This window comes from Microplitis mediator, chromosome 3 (genome assembly GCF_029852145.1).
Source record: "Microplitis mediator isolate UGA2020A chromosome 3, iyMicMedi2.1, whole genome shotgun sequence".
NCBI lineage: Eukaryota > Metazoa > Arthropoda > Insecta > Hymenoptera > Braconidae > Microplitis > Microplitis mediator.
Window position 1 is genome coordinate 25,745,046 of NC_079971.1, and position 25,836 is coordinate 25,770,881.

The 25,836-nt window shown below is 26.2% G+C and overlaps 9 protein-coding genes across 9 annotated transcripts; 5 read left to right on the top strand and 4 right to left on the bottom strand.

Annotated features, from left to right (window-relative positions):
• Window positions 1–463: 463 nt before the first annotated feature.
• Window positions 464–4,880, top strand: LOC130665118 (mediator of RNA polymerase II transcription subunit 16). Its single transcript, XM_057465398.1, has 7 exons — window positions 464–742; window positions 809–955; window positions 1,028–1,229; window positions 1,304–2,779; window positions 2,842–3,052; window positions 4,243–4,498; window positions 4,582–4,880. The coding sequence occupies exons 1-7, from the start codon at window positions 681–683 to the stop codon at window positions 4,703–4,705; spliced, it is 2,478 nt and encodes an 825-aa protein (XP_057321381.1). The 5' UTR covers window positions 464–680; the 3' UTR covers window positions 4,706–4,880.
• On the bottom strand, window positions 4,847–6,237 carry LOC130665123 (thioredoxin-like protein 1). The gene is made up of 4 exons (XM_057465402.1): window positions 6,011–6,237; window positions 5,671–5,938; window positions 5,177–5,463; window positions 4,847–5,107 (listed from the first exon to the last, which is right to left on the bottom strand). The coding sequence occupies exons 1-4, from the start codon at window positions 6,106–6,108 to the stop codon at window positions 4,894–4,896; spliced, it is 867 nt and encodes a 288-aa protein (XP_057321385.1). The 5' UTR covers window positions 6,109–6,237; the 3' UTR covers window positions 4,847–4,893.
• A 116-nt stretch (window positions 6,238–6,353) lies between these two features.
• Window positions 6,354–12,877, bottom strand: LOC130665120 (sperm-associated antigen 6-like). Its single transcript, XM_057465400.1, has 8 exons — window positions 12,749–12,877; window positions 12,418–12,680; window positions 12,142–12,352; window positions 11,726–12,081; window positions 11,357–11,662; window positions 11,123–11,281; window positions 7,618–7,763; window positions 6,354–6,719 (listed from the first exon to the last, which is right to left on the bottom strand). The coding sequence occupies exons 1-8, from the start codon at window positions 12,774–12,776 to the stop codon at window positions 6,632–6,634; spliced, it is 1,557 nt and encodes a 518-aa protein (XP_057321383.1). The 5' UTR covers window positions 12,777–12,877; the 3' UTR covers window positions 6,354–6,631.
• A 180-nt stretch (window positions 12,878–13,057) lies between these two features.
• LOC130665122 (repetitive organellar protein-like) lies at window positions 13,058–14,470 on the top strand. Its single transcript, XM_057465401.1, has 3 exons — window positions 13,058–13,317; window positions 13,381–13,693; window positions 13,752–14,470. Exons 1-3 carry the CDS (start codon window positions 13,058–13,060, stop codon window positions 14,094–14,096), a joined length of 918 nt encoding a protein of 305 aa, XP_057321384.1. The 3' UTR covers window positions 14,097–14,470.
• A 233-nt stretch (window positions 14,471–14,703) lies between these two features.
• On the bottom strand, window positions 14,704–18,529 carry LOC130665119 (cullin-1). The gene is made up of 6 exons (XM_057465399.1): window positions 18,072–18,529; window positions 17,075–17,747; window positions 15,867–17,009; window positions 15,445–15,788; window positions 15,139–15,358; window positions 14,704–15,051 (listed from the first exon to the last, which is right to left on the bottom strand). Exons 2-6 carry the CDS (start codon window positions 17,612–17,614, stop codon window positions 14,971–14,973), a joined length of 2,328 nt encoding a protein of 775 aa, XP_057321382.1. The 5' UTR covers window positions 17,615–17,747; window positions 18,072–18,529; the 3' UTR covers window positions 14,704–14,970.
• Window positions 18,530–19,579: 1,050 nt separating this feature from the next.
• LOC130664606 (mitochondrial import receptor subunit TOM7 homolog) lies at window positions 19,580–20,125 on the bottom strand. Its single transcript, XM_057464593.1, has 3 exons — window positions 19,878–20,125; window positions 19,745–19,793; window positions 19,580–19,669 (listed from the first exon to the last, which is right to left on the bottom strand). The coding sequence occupies exons 1-3, from the start codon at window positions 19,975–19,977 to the stop codon at window positions 19,654–19,656; spliced, it is 165 nt and encodes a 54-aa protein (XP_057320576.1). The 5' UTR covers window positions 19,978–20,125; the 3' UTR covers window positions 19,580–19,653.
• Window positions 20,126–20,219: 94 nt separating this feature from the next.
• Window positions 20,220–21,019, top strand: LOC130664605 (thioredoxin-like protein 4A). The gene is made up of 2 exons (XM_057464592.1): window positions 20,220–20,466; window positions 20,536–21,019. The coding sequence occupies exons 1-2, from the start codon at window positions 20,389–20,391 to the stop codon at window positions 20,884–20,886; spliced, it is 429 nt and encodes a 142-aa protein (XP_057320575.1). The 5' UTR covers window positions 20,220–20,388; the 3' UTR covers window positions 20,887–21,019.
• Window positions 21,020–21,070: 51 nt separating this feature from the next.
• LOC130664604 (divalent-cation tolerance protein CutA) lies at window positions 21,071–22,149 on the top strand. Its single transcript, XM_057464591.1, has 5 exons — window positions 21,071–21,384; window positions 21,449–21,554; window positions 21,616–21,665; window positions 21,736–21,778; window positions 21,853–22,149. The coding sequence occupies exons 1-5, from the start codon at window positions 21,224–21,226 to the stop codon at window positions 21,925–21,927; spliced, it is 435 nt and encodes a 144-aa protein (XP_057320574.1). The 5' UTR covers window positions 21,071–21,223; the 3' UTR covers window positions 21,928–22,149.
• A 226-nt stretch (window positions 22,150–22,375) lies between these two features.
• On the top strand, window positions 22,376–25,661 carry LOC130664601 (CTD small phosphatase-like protein 2). The gene is made up of 3 exons (XM_057464588.1): window positions 22,376–22,550; window positions 23,450–23,675; window positions 23,737–25,661. The coding sequence occupies exons 2-3, from the start codon at window positions 23,469–23,471 to the stop codon at window positions 25,291–25,293; spliced, it is 1,764 nt and encodes a 587-aa protein (XP_057320571.1). The 5' UTR covers window positions 22,376–22,550; window positions 23,450–23,468; the 3' UTR covers window positions 25,294–25,661.
• Window positions 25,662–25,836: the final 175 nt, after the last annotated feature.

Sequence of the window (25,836 nt, forward strand, 5' to 3'; positions counted from 1 at the left end):
CATCTCATTTTCTTCTGGAATTCTTTAACCCATCGGGACCGTAATTTTGACCAAGAATCACTGTCTAAGAAGATCTATAGAAAATCTATAGAAAACCAGGACTTATCAATTTACAAGAAAATCTTTAATTCAATTTTCTCTTTGATTTAAAATTTACGGTCGATACGTAAGAACGTCAATTTGTGTCATCGGGATCTGGGTGATTGATTATCTGTATCATCAGAAATCTGGATATCTGGGATCTGAATCATCCGGATCTGTGTATTAGACATCTGTTCAAATTTTTTAATTACTCGCGCTTAATAAAAATGTGCGCACGCGCCACAATTTGGAGTCACTGCTGCCAGAACGCGGACGAAAAGTTCCCCTTCCTCAAGCATCGTTTAGGCTGTATCTGATGCTGAAGTTATGCTTGGAAATGGGAAGGGAACTTTTCGTCCTCGTTTTGGCAGCAGTGTTTGGAGTTGTTTGGAGTCTCACCTTCAAACATTTGTATATTTGTTGGGCAATATATCGATGAAGTACAGGTTAACGAATAATTATTTACGTTAGTAAATAAAATTAAAAAAATTCAAATATGAGTAACTATTTGATAATAAATAATTTTAAAAAATCTAGATAAAATTTTTTAAATTTAGTACTTATTGATAATAATTTATAATAAAACTGATAATCCAGCCATGGATCTTCTATACACTGTTAACCGCAAAACATCAACAAAATCATTTTTCAGCAACGACAGGTACAAATAGATCATTTTATTTCATATATTATAATACTAATATACAATTTTTGTTTCTATCATCAGTCTTCTGGACGGTAATTGTTTGTGTACAATTTCAAGCCGCAATGTCGCAGCTTTTACAACAACTGTATTATTTGATGATATCAATGGAAAAACGTGGGGCTCTCATATCTATGTCTGTGATATCAACATGCCTACTCATGCTCACAAGTAATAAATATAAATAAATTTTTTTTAGTATTCGTTAGGAGCTTTTTAAAATGTTATTATATTTTTTACCAGAGTTACTTCATTCCGATTCAATCCTATAACAGCAATTGAATGGGATTTGTCTGGTGATAAATTGGTGATAGCAGATCGTGGTGGCAATGTACAATTATGGATGTTTAGAGATTATATATTAAATGATTTAGTTTTAATTGGGTCTGCCTCATTTTCTGGCGAACATATTCTTGGTGCTGTTTGGTTCCATAATGGAAAAAAGGTTTTTATTTTATTCCCTTCAATTTAATAATAATAATTATAATTTAAACACAGTATGTATTTTTTTATTAACAGACAGCACTGGTGACTGAAAAAAAAGATAGTATTCATTATAATGAAAAATTTAATAATGTTCCATTTGCACCTTCGGTACGTCAGTTTGGGGGTAAAGCTGCAGAAGGTGTTTTGGTAGTATCAAGTACAGGGATGGTTGCAGCAGTTATGATAACAAAAGACTTACAAAATCCAGTTTGCAATGCGACTGAAAGCTTAGGAAATATTCGTCAAAGAATTAAAAAAGTTGATATATGTTATGGTAAAAATGGACATTTTTTAATAGCCGTAACAAGCGGAACGACAAGTTATCCAATAAGATGTTACCGGGTATTAGTACGTAAAAATGATGATAAATGCAGTATAACATCACAGGCATTGCCAAGTTTTTTTTTACAAGACGGTGCATTAAAAGATGATTGTACAAATATAACTCATTTAAAATTTGTTGTACGTGAAGACGCTGATTCTCTAGTTGTTGCATCAAGCGGTGAAACAGAATCATTTGTTGATGTATGGGAATTACGTGAAAAATCACAGCCTGTACACAAATCATTTCAACCGAAAAATTTAGAATCATTTAAAACAGTTGTTTGGCAACATCAGTCCCAGAATCGTTGTCAATCACCTGTGATAGCTATTGCAACAACAAAAGTGTCTATTGTAACAACACCACCACCACCAAGTCCTGTAATAATAGCACTGGCTGATTCGACAATACATTATCTAACTCGTGATTGTTTGAAACAAGTTGCATTATCGTCTTTAAATATGACATCATCAGCCTGTTGGCGTCAAGATGATCAACAGCAGCAGCAACAACAACAACAGCAGCCAAGCGCTAAACATTTAAAGACATCAGTAACAATATCACACATTGACATGTCTTGGTTGGGTTTTGTATTACTTGCGTGTGATACTCAGGGCAATTTATATGTTTACAGATTAATGCCCGATGGTGGTACGACAATAACACTGAGTTATGCATGTACGATGTTGGAGTATTGTCTAGTTACCGGTACAGATTGGTTGGATTTATTATTTTGTTTACGATCATCGATGATCGAGACTCTGTGTGAAAGATTCGATGCTTCATTTAATCGTCAATCTCAACCCACTCAACAATATCACTATATATTATTTTTATGCATCAAAACATCATTGTACAGAATGTTAGTTACCGGACAAAATAGAGCCGCTGATTTATCATCATTATTGATGATCCACAGTATCGCTACTGCATTCAAATCATTATTGAGGCCTTCCGATTTAACGTCACTTAATGAGAAAGGACCAGTTGAATGTTTGTCAGCTGTCATAAATGAAACGACTATTGATATTGATAAAGTTTTATGTATATTAGATCCAAAAAAAGAATTTACTGTTGAGCCTAGTACTCTACAATCATTGAGACAATTGATACAGTGGGTAGCTGATTTAACTTTAAATTTACTTGCAAGACTTCCCGAGCAGCGAATGCAAATGAAACCCGGAGGAGTAAGTTTTATCTACTAATGTACTTATTGTAGCAATAATAATAATTATAAATTTTTTTTTAGTATGAACTTTTGAAAGATTATAAAGCTCTAAATACTGTCAGAGAACTTCTGGTACTGATAAGAATTTGGGGATTACTGAGGCCATCATGTTTGCCGGTATTTTTTCGTAGTGCTGACAATCTTGATGTCTTGGGATTATTATTTCGTTTATTATCGAAACTTGTACAGTCCAGTGGAGATACTTCTCAGCGAATAGACGACGGTCTTATTGGTAAGTTTTAATTATTTTAAAAATATATATTTTTTATCAATTGCTAGTCGCGGTTTGGCGGAAATATTTGATAACTAAACCACTTCCGTTTATTTTATCGTCTTACAAGTTCACTATTTGAATATTTCATTTTGATTTCATTTTTATTACTGCAGTTGTTTGAGTACCGGTTAGAAAAAAAAATATAATGAAAAATAATGAAAAAAATATTAAATCGCCAATTAAACAATCGGTTAATAAACAAAAGTATTGTGAAGATATTTTAATTGATAAGGGAACAAATAAGTGTGACAATAAATTCAAAGTGCCATTGCCTATTTTTCCATTATTTGTTTGTGGAGTTTTTTTTTGTTACTGGATTATTATTTGTCCATTAATTTGGGCATTTGTTTATCACAAGTTTAAGAATGACAATAAATATTTAATTTATGTCTACTGGATTATTGCTTTTATTGTTTGGATTATAATTACTAGTGTGATACTTATTATTAGAAAATATAATAATAATAATAATAAAAAACGTGAAATTCATAACGTGGAAAGGAAATTTGAAAATCATGATGATTATTCTCCGATTGTTTTGAGAAATAAAAATATAAATTTAGAAATTATAGAAAATAGTGGTGATAATGATGATGATGGAGGTGATCGTATTTCACGAGAGTTAGATAAAAATTCAATAAGAGAATATTTAAAAATCGTAACTATCGAAACACCATCGCCGCAAGATGAAAACAATGATGATAAAAAATTTAATTTACCGTCATCATCATCAGCACAATCAATGTCACCAAGAGAATTATTTTTTCATGATTTATATCGTAATGCCAGTGCAGAAAAAAATAAAAATCCCAATACGCGGCCTGTTACTGTAGCCGATTATCAATCGCAAAAAACATTTAAACAAAAACTCTACCCCAGTAAAAAATTATTATCATTATCATTAAATAAGTTATCGAAATCTGAAAACGAAATTTATAAAATTGTTGAAGAACAAATAGATAATAGTGATAAGGAATCGGAATTTTTTATTGCAAATGTTGCTGCTGAGAAAAAAGAAAAATCTGAAGTTTTTATAAAAATTAATACTGCCGATGATAAGAAATCAAATTCACTTAATTAGTAAATATAAATTAAACTGAATTATATTAGTGTGCTATTAAATTTTAATATTTAAAAATAATTTTCAGACGATTGTTGTTTACTGCCAAACCAAATAATGATACCGCAATTGCATCAGGCAAATGGTATAACAGCGATAGCATCGCCTGTATTATTTTATCAAAGTCTTCCATTGCAACTTGAATTTAATACCGAGCCTGAGCACTTGTTGTTTGTACCAGAATTAAATCAAATTGAGGGATGTATGCATAGTGGCCAAAGTGTTGATATTATTCGTCATATTTATTTGGGTAAACAACCGTTAGTCGTTAAACAGTGTACAAGGTAACTTTTATATATATTTCTCAAGTACGATATAAATAAATTTATTAATTTATAGTAAATGGATTAAATTGTTTTTATTGTAGATGTGGTGGAAAAGCTCAGGTACAAAATATGACTCGTACCGCAGCAATAAGAGCTTGGGATCTACGTTGGGCACGTTCTTGTCGTTGTGGTGGAATATGGAGGATACATAAAATATCGTCATAATAATTTATTTATTGTAATTATTATCATTATTATTTTATAAATGAATATCAATTAAAAATACATAAATATGAAAAAATTAAATCGGTTATCAAGTTGGTAATTAAATGGAAACATACAAATTTATGATGAATTAACTCAATATTGTAAACAATAAATGTATTTTTAATTTTTGAAATTTTTTATGACAATCAATGGCTCTCTCCTTTTTTACCAGCGACGCGCTTAAAGTCACCCATGTTTGTTGTAAGAATTGGCGAACCATAAATAGCTAAATGATCTATTTGCGTTGTTTCACATCCTCCTTGATTATCTTTTACGAATATTTGAAGATTTAGTACATTTTGAAATTTAACGTACCGCAATGCCACTGGATTTCCTTCCTCAATATCCTTGGGCGTCAGTCTGCAACACCATTAATAATTATTTATATTATTAATCTTAATTTAACTTTGATAAATATTTAAAACTCACGTCAAGTCTTGAACACTAGTATTAGAATCGGCCATATCAAAATCGATGGTTCTCGGCTGGTTGATAAAAAGTTTCAAATTTTTGGGACCTTTGTCAGCCGGTGCTTTTATTGCCAACGAATGAATTTTAACAGCTTGTCTAAATGTTATTGAAATAATTAACTGTTCATCGCAATCACTTTCAAGATAACCAGAACCTTCAGCAGTCAAGCCATGTTCTAAATTATGATCATCTGATTCATTTAAACATTCACACTGGCTCTTAATAATATAAGTTGACAAATCCATCTGAAAAATTTATAAAAACTATTATTAATAACAACAATTAAAATCTTACTTTACGTTAGAGGAATAACAAATTAAGACATTAGATAAAAATGTTATATATTTATTTTAATAATTATAATTATAATTATTATTTCTGAAATAATACAATAAACACGCTAAGATAACCATGCCAAGAATATTGTAATATAAATTATCTTTATTTCGTACATGTCCAGCAACAGGACCCTCAGCTTCATCATCACCACCTCTTACGTAGTGCTCAATTATTTTAGCTTCAAGTGCACTTGGATTGTTACCCTGGCACATGTCTATTTTACTCCGATTACGGTAAAATATGAATGTTGGCATTGAACTGACATTTTGACTGGCTGCTGTTTCAGGGAGTTTATCAACATCGACTTTTAAAAATACAGCATTTGGATATTGTGCCGACAGTTGCTGAAATACTGGAGCTATTCTTTGACATGGTTGGCACCTAAATTTTAATTTCCTCAATTAATTATCATATATTTTTATTATTTTAAATAAATTACGAGGTTATGCTCACCAAGTTGCAGTGAAATCTACAATCACAAGTTTCATTCCAGCCATTGCTAATTCTGGTTGAAAATCTCTATCATGATCTAATGCACGTACCATACCCATTTTTATTATTATTTAAATTAAACAATTGCTTTTTTACTATTTACTTTTAATTATAGTAAAGTGTAATTCATTAAATAAAGTTTATCGTGATGTGACGAGCTGGTTGGATGACTGGCACTTTCATGGAGAAGGGGAAATGAGTAACAATAAGATTTTTCACCATTCGTGGAGAAAAAAGTCACTAGTTAAAGATCTAGAAATTTTTTTGTCGTGACTGATGTATTTGAATTTAAAAAATTACAGATTGTCAAGTAAAAATAAAATAATTAGCAAAGTACTTGATTAAATAAAATAAAAGTTGGTAAAAAAAATAATTATTTTTATGACACTGGAAGTAGCAGACGTCAAATGATTATTTAATTTTTATAAACAAATTATATTACTTGTAGGTATGATATTTTGAGAACATGTACGAAAAGTTTTTTCAAACTTTTTCCTGTAAGTAATAAATTTTTTTGATATCTACTACTTTCAGTATCATTAATTTTTGATAAATAATTTTAAAAATCTACGCGGGAGATTATTAATTTTTTATGCTTGCAGACATTGACTTCGGTTCATATTCTTCTATTTTTTCCAACAAAATATCCGGATATCCAGGCGAATAATATCTAAAAAATAATAATTTTAATTATTGATATGAAGAAATTACAGTAATTTTAAATAAATTTTTATCGATACTGAAAAAAAAATACTCATATCTTATCAGATATTAAAAAATGGCCCTATCTGATGATCATATCAAAGTATTTGTTCTCAGATTGTAAATTTTTTTATAATAATGTATGATCAGATAAATATATCATCATATAAAATAAAAATAAAAATTTTTAAATTTATGGTGGTGATATTTGATTATTTTTCCCGGGTATGGTACAGATGTCATGTATGTGGAAATGGAGTATTGATCGAACATGCAGGTTTATTAAATTTTAATCATCAAAATGGTGGCAATACCGCCACTGACTACTTTTATCTATAGACTACGATTAAACTATTACAGTAAATTATTTATAATAAATGCTTTATAAAAAAAACTCTTGACAGTATAATTATTTATATTTTTTTTTACAATAATAAATTTTTTTACTAGTCTTTTCTATACATAAACATAAGTACTTATATATATAGTGTTTGTTTTTTAAAATAATGTGACAGTTGTGTTGTTTTCTACGTAAACATAAAAAGTTATTAAAAAATACCTATAGGTATTTATATATATTTATATTTTGTTAAACAAAATGGTTATGTTGTCATTACAAGCAACTAGTGTCTTCGTGAGTGTCAATCTTACAAATAAAACAATATATAAATATATTTTATAACAAAACATCATTTATACGTTTTATAATATGACACCAACAAATGATATATTTATTATTGCAAAACTAACTTTGGTAAATAAATACATACATGACATAAAAACAACTAAAAGTTGAAAACTTTCAAGGTAATTATAGATTTTTTTTATAATTTTTATATCATTTTATTTTTTATATTAATTTATACCTGATTATTTCTTCAGGGTAACAATTATTTATTGAGTTAATAAATTCTTTTAATTCAGATCCTTCGTCAATTTGAATTTGTTGAATTTTTTTTAATCCTCCAGTAGTGACAAATAATCGTCTTGATTTCGGATCATTTGGCAAAATCTTTAAACAAAAAAAAAATATATATAAAATAAATATTTATTGATTTATGTTAGAATGATAGTTTTAAAAATAGTCAATTAATTTGACATCATATATATATATATAATTTATATGGCTTCTGAAACCTGATGATTGACCTATTCGCATATTTCCCGCCATATAAAAACACACAACTACAAAGATATATTTAAATATTTATCATTACAAAGATCAATGTAATTTTTTTTTTCCACATATTAATTATTATCTTATCTTAATAAATAAAATATTATTTTTAAATACTAGTTATTATTAATTCCTTCTTGTTTTTTTAAATTACGATAAGTAAATTTATATATATCAATATAAATATCTACATATTTATCGTAACTTTTAATCAAATAAAATATATAAGAATTTATTATCTAAAAATAATTCCAAAGTTCGTTGAATTTATATTTTTATCGTATTATTTATAAATAAAAATTGGCAAATTGCCAATTAAAATTAAAATACCGATCATTTGCCAAATAATCATTTTTTATTAATAGTCAAAAAAATAAATATATGACAAATTAATAAGAAATAATACTCAAGGAAATTTTTTATTGATAATAGTTATCCTTTGGTCAATTCAAATTAATAAAAGAATGTTAGTTAATATCAATAAAAAATTGATTAAATTACATGATATGTTGACGAACATATTTATTATCTAAATTAGTCGTGTCAATAAAAAACAATAAGCTTTTATTATTTTATTCTTCATTTCTTGTTATTGTTGATTTAATCATCATAATCATTATTATTGTTTATATTATTTATTTATAAATATATACGTAATTTATGTTTACATGAAAAATAAATATTGATAAATATATTAATTATTTTTTTTTTATTTTCAGTAAATTAATAAAAAGAAGAAATCTAAAAATTGATTTCCACTGATGTGACTCGATAAATATTTAAGTGAGTCGTCACTGTAAATATATATACATATATATATTTAAAGTTTGAATGTGTGCTGTGTAAAAAGGCAGCACATAATTCCAAGATCGACAGTCGATGCTTGAATCTACTCCGAGTAACAAGTTTCGCTATTATTATTATTATCATTATTAATTGGCAATTTGGTGATAATTAATATTAATATATTACTTATAAATAAATATAAGAATGAGAAGAGATTGGATGCTGGTAGAAAAGTTGGTACTGAATGCAAGAGAAAAATTACTTAGATTTAAAGTAATAAGTAAATTAAAACTTGAAGCAAAAGAGATAGAATTAAATCATCAGGAAATTTATGATTTGAATGCAAATATATAATCTATCTTAAATTAAAACAAAGTGACAAGTTTAATACTTTTAAACTTGTGAGTAATACCAAGAAGAATAATAAAATATTTGAATTTTGTCAAGAAGATTTAAGTGACATAATTATTCAAAAAAAACTTTTATATAAAACGGAGTGATTTTAAATATTATTTAGAAAATTTAAAATTTTTGAATGACAGTGATTGTTTTAAATTAATAACAAAATGATTAATAATCAGCCAAGAGTTATTCTAAGTGGTAATGATCATAATAATTATGGCCATAATCCAGTTACCGCAAAACCATCAGTTGTTTCTGTGTCAAGTATTGACTCAGATGTAAGCGATCGAAGGGATGTACGTGAAGCATTGTACTCTGGAATATTTCGAAGACATCGTAAAACAATTCTTGTACTTGGAAGTTTTCTCAAAATGCTTAGGGTGAATAGAAATGTTAATAATTATGCTAGTATTAAAGCTAATGATGAAAATGATGAATAATTTATAAAATAATATTTAGTTATAACTAAAGTTCTAATAATCATTTTTTATTGATGACCGTATTAGAAAAAAATTAAGGCCTTCTTAAATAAATTTAATTTAGTTTAATTACTTTACTTTTTAAATTTAATATTTATCATTTAAATTTACCGGGAATATGAAGAAAAAAAAAAAATACTTTTTTTATTTTTTACAGAGAGAGACGTGAAAAAATTGCATGCTATCAGCCGTATGTTCGCTTTAATTGCATTAGTCAGTAATATTGCAGGACCGAAATTTATTTAACAACGAAATTTTTAACTTAATTCTTAATTGCCAACTAAATGTAAATAAAAAAAAAACATTCTATTTTATTTTGTAATTACTATAAATTATATAATAAAAATAAGAGGAAAAATTTTGAATTTTTCCTATCGTTGATAAGTAAATTATACTTTTATTATTTTTATTAAATTTTATAAATATACTTTATATTGTTGCTATATTAAAATATTTATAACTAACCGAGCTTATAACTTGATATTATGCGAATAAAAAAAAAGTAAATAAATAAATAAAGTAGATTTAATTTATTTAAAAAATATGATAATATAAAGTTGCGTAAATAATATCAAACATCATGCCTTATCCGTCAATAAAATAAACTTATTTATTAGTATAAATCTAATACTTATTCATTTTTATATTATTTGATAAATTAATTCTTCATCTTTTTATTACATTTCAAAATATAAACTGCCAGTAGAAAATGTAAAAAATATATATATAGAATAGTAATATAAATTAGTTTTTTTTTTTAAATTAAAAATTCAATAGAAACAAATTTGGTCGATGTACAATCAATAAAATTATGTCAATAAGTATTAAAGAGTTTATTTGTTTTTATAGCAAACTATGCAACTCAAAGACTTGAAAAAAAACTAAAAGATTTTTGAATTTAACAAAAATTATTAGAAAATGTACATAAATGCTTAATCCAATATTAGTGTGACCTAAAATGTGTTTTTTTTTTTTTTTACATTATAAGACTGAAGAATGCATCGTAAAAGCTTTTACACGATAATTTTAAAATCTTCCTGTTATAAAAAATGGATTAAAAAAAAAAACGTAAAACTTTTTTTCGATTGCTTTCAAAGTGCAAATAAATTAACGAAATGTACACAATTTTTTTTAGTATTTATAGTTTGCAATTAATAAAAATTTATTTGTAGTTAATTTTTTTTAGGTAAAACTTTACACAAAAACAAAAATAAATAATTATATTTTAAATGATGATAATCATAACTTTAATTGACTGAAAAATATTTAATTACAATAATAATTAATCTTTATAAAATATTATTTGATTATGAAAATGACTGTACAATTAAATTTCAATAATTAAATTATATATACATCATTTAAAGTATAGATAGATATATTATTTGTTAAAAACAAATTAAATGTAAAAAAGGAGTTATATATAAAAATAAAAATGATATTTACTTTGTCAAGTTTCGTTAATATGTAAATGATTGAATGAATAAAGTTTAAAAAATATTTTTATCTCTTTAATTTTTTTCTTACCTCACTTAAATGTTGTAAAATGTCTTTCAATATTTCCGGCGGTGAATCTGCGAGTATTGGCTCTAAAGCTTCAATCATCATACATTTTTGTAAAATATTTTTCAAACAAGTTTTTGTTTTAGCTTTTAAATCTTCTGAGCTTTTTGGATTACAATACAACTGATGAAAAATATAATACAGTAATAAAATTTACTGATAGAAATTTATAATAAAAAAATAAATAATTAAGACTACCTGTACTAATTTTTTAAAAATGTTCGTTTCCGCAATAGCTTGAGCATGTTCTGGACTGTGTTTACCCATTTGTCCTAGTGCCCATACAATAATAGCTTGGATACTATCATCAGTTTCCTGTTGTAATAATTTTGATAATATAACTGCACCTTGTGATCCAATTATCGCTATTGCCATTTGATCTGAATGACCAGATATATAACCCAGTGCCATTATTCCTGGTAATTTTGTTGATGACTTTGATGTTGTACAAATAAATTCAATCAATGATGCAATCCCCCCAGTATTTACAACTAATTGCGCCAGCTTTAAAATAAAATAAATTATTTTATTTTAAATTCTATTTTATTTAAACTATTTAAATTTTACCTCAAGAGTATGCTTTGATATTTCACGAGTAAGAATTGCGGAATTTTTTTTTACAATATCATCGGGATGTCCCATCAGCAATAAAACATCAGGAAATATATCAGCTTCCACAACTGATTCAGCTAAATTTGTCGAATGCTTGGCAATACCACCAAGAGTTAATAACACTTGACGTTTTAATTTAACGTCATCGGGATTATTTATTAATTTAGCTAAAATAACAATTGCGCCATTATCAGCAACAACTTGTCCCAGTTCTTGTGTATGTTTGCTAATGTCATACAAAGCTGATGCACTTATTTGCTTTAAACATAATTCTGGTTCTTGTAAGCACAGTATCAATAATGATACGGCACCTAGATTATTAATATAAATAAATTATAAATTATAAAATAAATTTATAATAATAAAATTACCTGCATCAACAATTGTCTGGGCTAAAATACTATTGTGTTTAGCTATATAACCAATGGCCCAAACAGCAGCTTCTTTAACTCCATAATCAAAATCATCTAAGCAATTAATAATGACATGCAATCCGCCTTCATTAATTACAGAATCAGCCAACTCATCAGAATGTTTTGAAATTGTGCGCAATAAATATAATGCTGATTTTTTATAAAATTTCTGAAAAACAAAATAAATAGATTTTTTTTTTTTTTCATTAGTTATTATTTTTCCAATAATTATACATTTTGTTTATCAAAATTTCGTAGTAATCGTGTTATCACATCACGTTTAACAACAGCATAAGCTAATTTTTCATTGTAATTTGCTAATTTTCCAAGTGCTACCACTGCTGTTTGTTGAATTGATGGTATAATATCTGAAAGTAAGGGTTCAAGTAAATCCAATGCACCAGCATTTTCTAATGCTTCAATATTGTTATTTCGGGATGATAAATCTGATACTGTTTGGACAAAACGTAAACGTGCTGTTTGATACTCACTAAATGCTAAATAAAATAATAATTAAAATAATAATAAAGTTAAATATATCAATTAATATATATTTTAATTTTACCTTGCAGTACAGCACGATTTGTTGTCATATTTTATTAATTACTTTATATAATTAATTTTTTTATAATTATTTACTAGCTCATTTTAAGTTTATTAATGACACATGGTTTCAATTGTTTGAATATAGCCGTGAGTTTATTATTTTTTAAATTTAAAAATTTTCCCGGCAATTTGAATTTCGTTACCATGGCAGCGGCAGCGGCAATTATGGATGTTATTTGTAAATATAACATTAAGTTGTAAAAAAATAATATATCTACGGCATTTTAATATAAAAATAAAAAAACTGGTTGTTTTTTTTTTATAAATAATGGCTGATTTATTAAATAAAGAAAAAGAATTTCGAAGAATTAATAGAGAGTTGGATAAAAAAACAAATAAACTTTTGGAAGAAATAGATACTGTGGTCAATAATCAAACAAAAAATTATTTTTCATCTGAAACTTTAAACAAATTTCAGTCAGATTTATCAAAAAATTTCAATTACGATAATTTTGATTATAAATTATATGGAAATAATGATGAATTAATTTTAAAAAGTGACTTTGATGACAGACAGCAGAATGAAAGGTATGAAATTTTTTTTTTCAGTCATCAAAATTTAATTTTGAATTAATTTTTTTTTTAATTTAGAAGAGACAGTATTTTAGATGAAGATATTTTTGAAAATAAGAATAAAAAAAATAATGAAAGTATTATTAAAATTTTGAAAGCTAAAATTAAAATATTGACAAGTGAGTTGGATATAATAAAAGATGAGTTGAAAAAAAAGTGTAATGTAATTAAAGAATTGGAAAATGATAATAAGAAAATAAATGAGACGAAAGATAAATTGGGCACACAAGTAATGACTTTGAAAGAGAGTATTAATAAACTAGAAAATACTATTTCTAATCAGCAAACAGAATTGCAAACACGTTCAAATGAAAATAATTCATTGAAAAAGGTAAATAGATAATAAAATAAAAGGTATTGATTTTAAAAATAATTGTAATTTTTTTCAGGAAATTCAAAGTTTGAAAAAGGAAATAAAAAATATGAACCAACAGCTAAATAACTTAGATTTGAGATTAAATCGTTCATTAGAGGAGAATGATAAATTAAAAAATGTTATTAAATTAAATAAAATAGAAGAAAAAAATAATATTGATAAGATACGCAAACTTGAAGATAACGCACGTGTCGCAGTTAAAAATAATGAGAGACAATATTTTGAAATAATCCAAGCTTTTAAAAAACAAAGTTTGCTTATCGATAATTTAAAAAAACAAAAAGCTTATTTTGAAACAAATAAACAGATTCAACTAACGCGTGATGACTTTTTAAAAATACTTAAAACGTATATGTAATTTATATAAATATATATACATGTTTTTATCAAGTTTGTGCGTAAATAAATTTTTAAAAGACAAAACTAAAACTGTTTTTTTTTTTTTTACTTAGAATACAATATTTATTTAAAAATTAATAGGATTCAAAGTCAAAATGACAAGTTGCTACTTTCGTGATTTTTATAAAAAGAATACATGATTTTTATAAAATTTATTTTAAGACGAAAACAAAAATTTAACATTGTGGTCGCAGTGTCTAAGCTCAATTTATATTTAATTGCACATAAATTATTCATATTTAGCATAAATAATATGAATATTATTTTTAGCAACAAAATTTATATTATTGAAATTACACTAATATTATTTTGTAAAAAAAAAAAAAAATGATACTTAACATACAAGCCATCAAATCTTATTACTATTATTATTATAATTATCATTACTTGTAACATATTAATCAATATAATAACATATTTTATTAATTAGACGTAAAAAAAAATATCACTATCGAAATTATAATAAAAATTTTTATTTTTATATGCGACCACAACATATTTGAACAATAAAATTAGAAAAACAGAAAAAATATTATAAGTGAAACAAAAATAATTGTCTTATAATGTAAAAATAAATATTGTATTATGTAGTAGCAACATATTTTTATTTTTATTTTGTGAAATTTTTTTTTATAATAATAATAATAATAATAATAATGACGATGATAATGATGATGATGACGATGATGTTATCTTAGTAAATTTACTGTTTTATTTAGATCAAATCAAATAAAAATTATTCGTAGTAATATTATTTTAGTTATTGTTTTTAATCGTTGTTGATTTAAACAAACAATAATAGTAATAGTAATAATAATAATAGTAATAGTAAATCATGCCAAATAACTGTATGTGTCCTTTTGTCCTTCTGTCCGTTCCAAATATTCCTTTTCAATCAAAATATCTATACATTTCTGTTAAAAGAAAAAAATAAAATAATTAATTATCGGTTTAAATATTTGAAAATTAAGCAATAAAAATTATTTAATTAATCCACTTACTTTGATGACATGTACTCGTGGTTTGAATCGTGAGCTTAATTGATTTAATACTTCAGCAACAAGCTGTTGATGCTTCAATACTTTACGCATCTTCATGATTCGTACAATAGCAGCTTGAATAAGTAATTTACGATCTTCTTCAATGTGTTTATGTGTTGTTTCTTGCTCTATTTTTAATTCTGTTTTCATTGGTATGTTAATATTAACTCGTAACTTTTTACTGTAAACAACAAATAATATCAATAATAATAATAATAATGATGATGATATATTATATTGTTTATAGATATAAATAAATATAATTACTTTTTGTAGCCGGTAAACAATTCAACAGATGACAATGGAGTAAGTTCAGCCTCATCGTCAACGGGGGCAGTCAATAATTTAGCTTTTAATAATATTTGAATAACTTGTAACAAGAAATCCATTTTTATTTGAGTTGCATCATGTAATTGTTGAATAGTCCATGATGTTGCGGCATTGTATTGCAACAATACAGCCATTTGAAATGTTGAAGCTTGCAAAGTGTATCGATTTTTAAAACAATTTGTATGTAATTCACCCTTGGACATGTTGTACAGCCAGTTAAGTTTTCTTCCACTGTGCTGTGAGCTGTAGAATGTTGTGAATCTGTGAACTGAACGTTCCAGCTGTAAAAATAAACACAACCAATCAATTATTAATAATGAAAAAAGCATATACGTTGACAGTAAAAGTATAAAAAGTACCTCAGTTGGCAGAGAAAATGTAAATGATTGTTGGAAAGGCCAAGAACCAGAAGATAAAACTTGAATACTAAAATCAATATCCAGTGGCTCTGCAGAATTAGTGAGATGTCTTTTAAAAGCCTCATTTAAATCTTTAGATACTCCAATATCTTGGAACATTCTTTGTAATTTAGATGTGTACTCAAAACCACAGGCTTGTTTTAATTTAGATATCATAGAGGCTTCAGCGTCATCACTGGCTGACATATGTTGTACCAATCTTTTAGCCAACATTTTACTGTAAAACTTTTGAAATACATCTTTGTCCTCGATATATTTAAATACAACCATAACTTGATTTAATGTATCCTCTAATTCAGCTTCTTCGGGATTTTTACTACTTTTTTTTAATAATAGGTCACAATATTTAGCTAATAATTCTGGTGATTTACTACTACTGTTAGCGGCTCTTGTTACAGAATTACTATTTATAAATCTACCGCAAGCTTTATCAAGTGCAGCAACAAATCCACTATCATTATTAAATGCAACTAAAACAAGTGCATTGTATTTTTTATGTACTTCTAATATTGTATTAACATAAATTTTCGGATCATTAGCTGCAGTATCACCACATTTATCGATAGCTGCCAAACCTTGATTAGCAATGTGACATTCTAATAAATTACGTAGCTCACCAAGACCATTTGGTATCCTCGCAACTAATAAATACATTCTACCAAGATCTGGATTTTTGTCTGAATCAAGTAAATTTTGAAATTCAGCATGAAATATATCTAAATGTTTTTCTATTAATACACGTTCACATGTTTTAGCTAATCTTTCATTTGTCGTTTGATGTAAGTATACTTGTACACGTTTTTGTTCTTCAGATAATCTTTGTTCCGCTTTTTTCATGTATTCGGTAACTGGATTTTGACGTAAAAATTCAACACTTTCGCGTGTGTAGAAACGTTCAGTATCCTCCAAAAATACATTTTCAAATGAATCTTTATATACCGTTAGATTTTGTCCTTTAGCTGCTGGATCCTCTTCATTTAAACCCAACTCAACATAACAATTTATAACACCACTTACTAATCGTGTATTTATTGTTTCTCCATTACGTTCACGTTCAATTAATTTCAACACTGCATTTGTTACCTATCAAAAATAATAACAATAAATATTTTTAAAAAATTAATAATCTTTAATATAAATTATTGTACCTGTCTATTGAGATGCTTGAATAAATTATCTCTCCAAGTAACAAGAGCAAGTTGATATATTTCATAAATTCCTTTTCTTCCTTCTTCGCATTCTCTACGTACCCAATGCCGATTCAAGTATGCACAGACACCATTCAATACTTTACTACTAAACTGATATTCTTCCCATTGTCGTGTATAAAATTGCAAGACATCTTCGTCCATCAAATCAATACCATGTTTTAACAAACTTATTAAATAATTTCGTAGAAAATCACGTAAACGTTTGTACAACTCCAATCCAACAAGTTGGGCACCACCCGAAGCTTGACCTTTTTTACTTTTAGTTGATGTTCTGTTTACTTGCTGATGAACACTCGTACAATAATTATACACATGAGTATACAGTTCAATATATCGTGGTTTAGACATACATTGACGATTATAAACCTGTTCGATTCCTTCACGTAAATCGCCCCAGATTTGATCTAGATCTATTTGTTTCAATCCTGGTGGACCACCACCTTGATGACTTCCTCCACTTCCTCGGTGACTTGACATTATTTATTATAATTTTTATCTTCACTCGATGTCTATATATATTTTATCCGTTAGATCTTTTAATCCTTTTATTACTATTATTATTATGTTTATTTATTTTTTATTCGTCCTCTGTGCTAATTGCTGAAAATTTCTAAACAAAGGAAAAAAATTTTTTTTTGCTCATTTAAAATAAAAATTATCAACTTTTAGGTTAAATTCAATTATTCATTATATAAATATATAATGTAAGTATATATTTGATATAATAAATATGAAGGATTATTTTTTAAGAAATAAATTAAAAGAGAACAAAGATCATGTCTTTGTGATATTGATGACGAAAAAAAATAAAAAAAAAAACAAAAAAAAAATGATATATATAGATATATGTATATGTACATGAAAAGATATAGAGATGATGAAATTATAACCAAATAATTATAAAATAAAAAAAATAATAATTTATAATACTGACCTTTGTCGATTATCGAAACTGATCGAAGCATGACCAATATTTGCTGGCTTTTATTAAATAAAATAAAAAATTTAGCTCCAGGATTTTTAAGTTAGCAAGCCAGCCAGCAATATTCTTACCCACACATATATTTTATATACACATATACATACACTTGACACACAGGAAAAATCTAACGGCCTCCTCACCAGTGCGACAATGACTACCACGACTTTATTTAAAACATTTAAATATGCCCACTACTCTTTTTTATTTTTAGTTATAATTTATTTAAGTAAATATAATATTTTTTAAAAAATTATATATTAATTAATAACAAAAAAAAAAAAAGCCAAAGTTTTGTTTTAGAGCGTTTGATATTTTTGATGGGTTAACGGACCCCTCGTTGCCCCTGGTGTTGTTCTCAACCACTACACAATTTTTACTCACTTCTCACTTTACCTTATAGATTACTATGCTCTTTTCCACGCGATGTCTTCGTTTTTTTCTCTCTCTCTCTCTCGTATGTAGGTGCACTTTTTTATTTATATCAGAATCAGAGTGTAAAAGCATGCTAACCAACTCTTGTTATGGAGAAAAAAAAATTAATCATCGTAGTGACTTTTCTTGTCTAGGGAGTTTAAAATGATGTGCAAAAAAAGGCGGTATTTTAAAAATATATTCAAGCTAATTATGCAAATCAATACTTGTCTAATTATGATGCTGAAAATAGCAGTAATTAAAAAAATTTATTTATCTTTAATAAACAAAACTAATACTGACTTTTTTAAAAATTTAATTTACAAAAAAAAATATTTAAATTTAATGAGTTTGAATGTAGCAGACATCAGACAAATTTCACATCATTAATAGACTAACTAATTAATAAAATTAAATTTTTATAAAATGCGCATTTAAAAAATTAAAAAGTGCATTTTTAATTCATTAAATTTAATTAGAGTAATTATTTATACATTTTATTGATCATGTTAATAAAGTAATTTACAAAAAATTACATATTTATTTGAACGGGAATAAAATATTGAAGTATTCAATGTACCAATTTAACATATTTTTAGCATTAACAATTGCACAATTACTTTCGGTATTATCATGATAATTACAAGTGCTACCTTTTGGAAAAATTTCAATGTAACCCAGTTCAGATAAAACAATAATATTTACTACTTTTAAATTAACATTGAATGTATTTATGATACAATTTTTAATAATTTCATCTCTGACAAAAACACGTGAACAAATTGACAGATAAGTATTAAAATTTTCCACCATTCTATTGTATTCAATATTACCAGAATCCCAGGAAATACCAAAAAGTTTTGCTTCTCTGGCGTACGAATTTTGATCTACTTCACTTAATTTTTCCCAGCTATTATTTGGTAATACGACATTGTGTTCAAGTTCTGTAATTTCCCGACTATATGGATTTAATTCAATAATAGCATATTCTTTAATTGTTAAATAATTATTTGGTGACTTATAAATATGAAAATCAATAGCAACATTCATGATTTTTTATTTTTTTATTTTATTAATCGTAAATAACTTTTATAATTTGGATAATTATTTCAATTGTATTTAATTAATACCATAATAAGCTGAAACATAAATAATATCATTGATAAATATATAAACAAATAATTTAAATAGATTAATTTAAAATAACCAATTACCTCATTAATGTTAATGGTACCATACCAGGATCAGCACCTTTTCTAAACCCTGTAATTAGTTTTAATAAAATGATTTAATGATATTACTAAAAAATATAATAATTATTATTGTAAAATTATGAAATTTACTAACCTAAATATAAGACTGTTGGTATGAAACCCCAGTGAAAGACAGTTTTCGTAACTTCTAACACTGTTGATACTTTTTGTTTTGTTCTTGGTGTCATTGCCATTGTTAAAATTTTAAAAGCAAATATTAATTTGGTATAATTAATTAAATTTTATTTTTATCACCAACGTGCTTTAATAATAGCAAGTTTAGTTTAGTGTCAGAGACAGTATAGACCAGACACAAGTAGAAAGAGCAGGATCCAGAATCATAGCAGTGAACATATCCACAAAACTTTAAAGCACACGCGCAGAACCATGTGCGCATGATTTTCAAACAGCTGAAGTTTGCCGAGTGAAAAGTTGTTTTGTAAATTAGTGTTTAGAGTTTTAGAGTTGAGACACTGCCCTAAGGATCTAACCTATTCAAATATTATACATATAAATAAACAGTGTTCGTAATCGTTTATCATACGTTTATATCATTTATAAATTAATTTTATTACCGCAACACAATAATTTAAAAAAAACTAAAAATGTCTTATATGTTATCACATTTACACAATGGCTGGCAAGTCGACCAAGCAATTTTATCTGAAGAAGATCGAGTTGTCGTAAGTTAAACATATTTTTTATTTATATATTATTGATATTGTAAATTATAATGTAAATTCTGGTTACAGGTAATCAGATTCGGGCATGATTGGGATCCAATGTGTATGAAAATGGACGAAGTGCTGTACAATATCGCCGAAAAAGTTAAAAACTTTGCAGTTATTTATTTGGTTGACATCACAGCAGTTCCAGATTTCAATAAAATGTACGAGTTGTACGATCCATGCACTGTAATGTTTTTCTTCCGTAATAAACATATCATGATTGATCTTGGTACCGGTAATAACAATAAAATAAACTGGACTCTTGAAGACAAACAAGAAATGATCGATATTATTGAGACTGTCTACAGAGGAGCAAGAAAAGGCCGTGGTTTAGTTGTGTCACCCAAAGATTATTCAACTAAATATCGTTATTAATATCTATTATTATTATTATTAGCGTCATTGAATGATAAATTATTTATTTAATTTTTGTTAGGCAAAGTTATCTAAGTTAATTTTAATTAAAATCAGTTTTGTAATAAAATAAATCTTATTTTTTATCAATTTATATTTCCTAACTTTTATTTGATCACGTAAATTTACATGTTTCGATTCATTTGTAATTTAATTTTTTTTTTCATACTTGTCATATAGTACATATTGGCGGTTAGCTCTCACGATCAAACAGTCAAAGAAAAATAACCTAATTTGTAATTGCGCATTTAAGAATTTCTGTACCTTGTAACAATAAATAATTGAATTATATTTATAAATGAAAAGTTTATCACTAACTCTGCCTCTAACTCTCAGTTTATTATTATTTAAAAACATAAATTTATCAGTGGGGCAACGCGCAATGAATACATTGGCTGGAATATATTCTGTTGCTTATGTCACTGTACCAGATGATCAAGTCGCTAAAAAATTAGCACAGTAAGTTATTTGTTATTAAAATAATTATCATACTATAAATTATTAAATTTTTAAAATTATTCAGTGGGATAGTTAAAAATAAATTGGCAGCTTGTGTCAATATCATACCGCAAATAACGTCAGTTTATGAATGGAAAAATGAAATAAATGAAGACCAGGAACTTCTTTTGGTAAGAATTCTATCATATTAATTAATTTTATTGTTATTTAACTGAGATTTTAATAATTTAGATGATTAAAACAAGAACTGAAACTATTGGAAACTTGACAGATTTTGTAAAGTAAGTCTACAAATATTTTTTATTATAATCTCCATCAATATTTTAATTTTTATGACATTTTATTTTCAAGAAAAAATCATCCTTATGAAGTTTGTGAAGTTATATCACTTCCTGTAAGTCAAATATTTATTTAATAATTTATTTTGCTGTAAAATTAAAACATTTAAATTTGAAATTTTAATTGTAGATTAATGATGGCAATGAGCAATATTTAAATTGGATAGGTGACATTGTTCCCTCATCATCATCATCTAAAAAGTAATACATTCAACATTCGACAATTGAACTTTTTTCATTGTCAATTACATGAAATTCCAATACGAATATAGCGAGTCGACAATTTCATAGATTTGAATTTTCGCGCTTTATTCTTTTTATACTTTTAATGCTGTGCACTTTTATTTCCTATGTAAAAAAATTCTAAATAATGTAATATATTCATACTTTCAATTAAATAATCATATGGTATTTTTTATTTCATTCAAATGCGTAAAAAAAAAATATTTTTTTGTTTAACCAAAATGGCGAATGCGTTCTATTTATAACTACTACGTAATCAAAATAAATTTTAAATAAAGTAATTCAGTGTAATTATCAATTGATGTAATTATATCGATAAGAAATAAATATTAAAAAAAGAAATTACGATTAAAATGTTTTAGTATAAAAATTTACAATCGCTTGACAGTAAATGTGATAAAAAAAATATATATATAGATGGTGGATATTTTTTTCGGAGCGTCTTCGACAGCCATGTTTGTTTAGTTTTCAGTGGGGACGAAAAACGTAAGCGTTCATTCCGTATTTATGTCAAAAAAATTTAAATAATTAAGTGTATAATTACTATTATTATCTAATAAACATAACTGATAATACAACAACATGGTAAGTATTCAAACAATCATATTATCAATTGATAAAACATTAATTATATTAATTAATTTTCGCGGGAATTTTTCGTGTTTTCTTTTGCTTATTCGTATGTTATATATATGTGTTATGTACATACATATATACATTTATCTCTTTTCAATTCTTACGCCATTTATTATTTATTTATTATTCTCACTCGGTCATATCATTTGCTATGTCACTTTTCATTTATAATTTCATACATTTTTAATTATAATCATTATTACAATTGGGTTATAATATAATTAATAATAACAAACAATAATTATTTTTTTTTTAATTATCATAATTGCCACCTCAATTAATTGATTAAATGAAATTTTTATATCCGCCTGATAAGAGATTTAATTTAGCGGTATAATTTGTAAGGCCGAAGCTTTAAATAATAATTCGAATTTTATTATTTTTATTTATTTGTAATTTCAAAAATATTAATAACAATTTTTAATTAATAAATTCAAAATTCAAATTTGATGTTCTGCTAGAATAATAATAACAGTAATACTAATAATAATGATTATTATTATTATTAATAAAATATCGTGAGTCATAATATTATTTTGAATAAACTAGCCGGCAAAAATATATCGATCCAAATAGTAATTAAGGAGAGTTCTCCAGAGTGGGTCGACCACCCCCGTCATATAATCGATACAGATGAAGACAAGGATAGATTCTGGTGTGACGTAAGAGAGAGCGGGAGAGAGAGAGATCCATTTAACGGAAAAACGCCTTTATTATTTTTTAATAAAATTACGGAATTTTTTTTTCGTTGCAAATTAAATGAACTTAATAAATATTTAAATAATTTTACATAAACTACTAAAAAAATATATGTTTTTAAATAATTAATGTTTTTTTTTAAATTTCAGATTGATTGACAATTTTGAAATGTGGTTAAGAAGTGAACATGTTGGTCGTCGGCTCCGTGGCCGCATAAATTCAACTTCAACATTCAGGACGAAAGTATCTGGACGAGTACAAGGCGGAGTACGTAAAGTACCAGCAGTAAATAATAGTAACCAGCGTGTCAATACATCCAGTAAATGTGCGAGATTGTCACGTTGGCGTCGTAGATCACCAAGTTTATTGAAAGAAGTAAGTTATAAGATACAATTTATTTATTAAATTGAGTATTTATAATTATTATTACTTTTAGGCTTGCAAAGAAAATGTATTGAATTACAAAAAATCACCGGTTATAAGACATGAAAGATTACCACGTCGTCGAAAATGTATAAAACGTTCAATGATAACATCAACACCAATCCAAAGACATTCTAAAATTGATGACAAAAGTAATAAAATATCTTCATTACCCTCAACATCATCACCATCACCACCACCATCATCATCATCGTCTCCTCTATTATTACCATCATCGTCATCATCATTATCTTCAATAATAAACCCGATTGCAACGACAATTGAAACAAAAGAAAATACAGTTTTGAAAAATTATCAAGATGATTCAGAATTAAAACATGTCATCCAACAAAAAAAAGATCAAGATATATTGTCATCAAATATACGTCTCATAAATGATTTTTTACCATCAACAATTGATGAAACAACAGATTTATCGGTTTTACTACAAGATGAAACAAACTTGAGTCCAAATAATACTGACAGTAATTCATCTCAAGTATTGTCAGTTGTTGATATACTGTCATTACATTATTCAGCAATTTGTAATAATACTGACAATACTGATGATTATTACAATACGATAATGCAAACAACCACAACACCACCGTTAGCTATCAGTCGTAATTGTAATAACGATAATTATTCATACAATAATAATTACAATGATGATGATGGTGATGACAAAAATGTTAAATCAATAAATTCTAATGATAATGGCAATAAATATAATGATTGTTATAATAATGAGGATAAAAAATATATAAATCAAGTTGGTAATGAGGAAATAATTGTTGATAATTGTAACGGTAACGGTAATGGTAATGGTAATGATGATGTTAGTGGGGGTGGTGGTGATGATGGTGATGTTGAGGGTGGTACAGAAATAGATAATATGGTAACACAAGAATCACAAGATGATTGGCTACCATTTGATCCGTATGTGTTTATAAAACATTTACCGCCATTGACACCAGCAATGCGTGCGCGATGTCCAGCATTACCGTTAAAAACTCGTAGCTGTCCAGAATTTAGTCTAGTACTTGACTTAGATGAAACATTGGTACACTGTAGCTTACAAGAATTATCAGACGCAGCTTTTAGATTTCCAGTTGTTTTTCAAGACGTTACTTATACTGTTTTTGTTCGTACACGCCCGTATTTTCGTGAATTTTTAGAACACGTATCAAATTTGTATGAAGTTATATTATTTACTGCCAGTAAACGAGTTTATGCTAATAAATTGATGAATTTACTTGATCCAACAAGAAGATTGATTAAATATAGATTATTTCGTGAGCACTGTGTTTGTGTTAATGGCAATTATATTAAAGATTTATCAATTCTTGGTAGAGATTTATCTAAAACTGTTATTATTGATAACAGCCCGCAAGCATTTGGTTATCAATTAGAAAATGGCATTCCGATTGAAAGTTGGTTTGCCGATCGCACTGACAGCGAGTTGATGAAATTATTACCATTTTTAGAAAATTTAGTACACTCGGGTGGTGATGTTAGACCACACATTAGAGATGAGTTTAGATTATTTAGCTTTTTACCACCAGATTAAATTAATATCATCATTAATATTATTATTATATGATACCGTTAACTTTTTTATTTTTAAATTTTACAACTAGTAACAATAATGAAAATTAGCTGGTAATTAAATACATATCGACCCGAGCGAAATTAAAAAAAAATTTTTTTTTAAATTATATTTATTTTTATTGATTTATGACAAAGATAATTACAAATTGATAATTTTAGCTCAAAGCATTGTTGCACAAGTTTCATAATTTAATATTTTTTATTCAGTATTTTATCATTAAAAAAATAAATTTTATATTAAAAATATTTATTTTATTTTATTTTTTTTTTTTAAATTTTATATTTTTTTGACAAAGGTTTAAACATTATTTTACAAGCGGTTAAAAAATTTTAAAAAATTTATTTTTAATATTTTTTGTTTTATAACAAATTTATCACTGTCTTCGTACTAATTATCATAATTTGTTTTTAATTATTATTATTATTAATTAATTGAATGTATAGAAATATATCGTAATATTGTTAATCGATAATTATAATGATAAATCATTTTTATCATTAG

What these genes read in the sequence shown, in the direction of transcription:
- LOC130664601 (XM_057464588.1), top strand. Translation starts at nt 23,469, where the DNA reads ATGTGGTTAAGAAGTGAACATGTTGGTCGTCGGCTCCGTGGCCGCATA. An exon ending in CACCAAGTTTATTGAAAGAA is followed by an intron (nt 23,676 to 23,736) that starts GTAAGTTATAAG and finishes TATTACTTTTAG; the next exon opens with GCTTGCAAAGAAAATGTATT.
- LOC130664606 (XM_057464593.1), bottom strand. Translation starts at nt 19,977, where the DNA reads ATGGCAATGACACCAAGAACAAAACAAAAAGTATCAACAGTGTTAGAA. An exon ending in ACCAACAGTCTTATATTTAG is followed by an intron (nt 19,794 to 19,877) that starts GTTAGTAAATTT and finishes AACTAATTACAG; the next exon opens with GGTTTAGAAAAGGTGCTGAT.
- LOC130665119 (XM_057465399.1), bottom strand. Translation starts at nt 17,614, where the DNA reads ATGTCAAGTCACCGAGGAAGTGGAGGAAGTCATCAAGGTGGTGGTCCA. An exon ending in TCAAGCATCTCAATAGACAG is followed by an intron (nt 17,010 to 17,074) that starts GTACAATAATTT and finishes TATTTTTGATAG; the next exon opens with GTAACAAATGCAGTGTTGAA. An exon ending in CACGAGTACATGTCATCAAA is followed by an intron (nt 15,052 to 15,138) that starts GTAAGTGGATTA and finishes TTCTTTTAACAG; the next exon opens with AAATGTATAGATATTTTGAT.
- LOC130664605 (XM_057464592.1), top strand. Translation starts at nt 20,389, where the DNA reads ATGTCTTATATGTTATCACATTTACACAATGGCTGGCAAGTCGACCAA. An exon ending in CTGAAGAAGATCGAGTTGTC is followed by an intron (nt 20,467 to 20,535) that starts GTAAGTTAAACA and finishes TTCTGGTTACAG; the next exon opens with GTAATCAGATTCGGGCATGA.
- LOC130664604 (XM_057464591.1), top strand. Translation starts at nt 21,224, where the DNA reads ATGAAAAGTTTATCACTAACTCTGCCTCTAACTCTCAGTTTATTATTA. An exon ending in AACTTGACAGATTTTGTAAA is followed by an intron (nt 21,666 to 21,735) that starts GTAAGTCTACAA and finishes TTTATTTTCAAG; the next exon opens with AAAAAATCATCCTTATGAAG. An exon ending in GTGAAGTTATATCACTTCCT is followed by an intron (nt 21,779 to 21,852) that starts GTAAGTCAAATA and finishes TTTTAATTGTAG; the next exon opens with ATTAATGATGGCAATGAGCA.
- LOC130665120 (XM_057465400.1), bottom strand. Translation starts at nt 12,776, where the DNA reads ATGACAACAAATCGTGCTGTACTGCAAG. An exon ending in AAATCGTGCTGTACTGCAAG is followed by an intron (nt 12,681 to 12,748) that starts GTAAAATTAAAA and finishes TATTTTATTTAG; the next exon opens with CATTTAGTGAGTATCAAACA. An exon ending in CCAGACAATTGTTGATGCAG is followed by an intron (nt 12,082 to 12,141) that starts GTAATTTTATTA and finishes TTAATAATCTAG; the next exon opens with GTGCCGTATCATTATTGATA.
- LOC130665122 (XM_057465401.1), top strand. Translation starts at nt 13,058, where the DNA reads ATGGCTGATTTATTAAATAAAGAAAAAGAATTTCGAAGAATTAATAGA. An exon ending in GACAGACAGCAGAATGAAAG is followed by an intron (nt 13,318 to 13,380) that starts GTATGAAATTTT and finishes TTTTTAATTTAG; the next exon opens with AAGAGACAGTATTTTAGATG. An exon ending in AAAATAATTCATTGAAAAAG is followed by an intron (nt 13,694 to 13,751) that starts GTAAATAGATAA and finishes AATTTTTTTCAG; the next exon opens with GAAATTCAAAGTTTGAAAAA.
- LOC130665123 (XM_057465402.1), bottom strand. Translation starts at nt 6,108, where the DNA reads ATGGGTATGGTACGTGCATTAGATCATGATAGAGATTTTCAACCAGAA. An exon ending in GTAGATTTCACTGCAACTTG is followed by an intron (nt 5,939 to 6,010) that starts GTGAGCATAACC and finishes ATTAAAATTTAG; the next exon opens with GTGCCAACCATGTCAAAGAA. An exon ending in AGGGTCCTGTTGCTGGACAT is followed by an intron (nt 5,464 to 5,670) that starts GTACGAAATAAA and finishes TAAATTTTTCAG; the next exon opens with ATGGATTTGTCAACTTATAT.
- LOC130665118 (XM_057465398.1), top strand. Translation starts at nt 681, where the DNA reads ATGGATCTTCTATACACTGTTAACCGCAAAACATCAACAAAATCATTT. An exon ending in ATGCCTACTCATGCTCACAA is followed by an intron (nt 956 to 1,027) that starts GTAATAAATATA and finishes ATTTTTTACCAG; the next exon opens with AGTTACTTCATTCCGATTCA. An exon ending in GGTTCCATAATGGAAAAAAG is followed by an intron (nt 1,230 to 1,303) that starts GTTTTTATTTTA and finishes TTTTATTAACAG; the next exon opens with ACAGCACTGGTGACTGAAAA.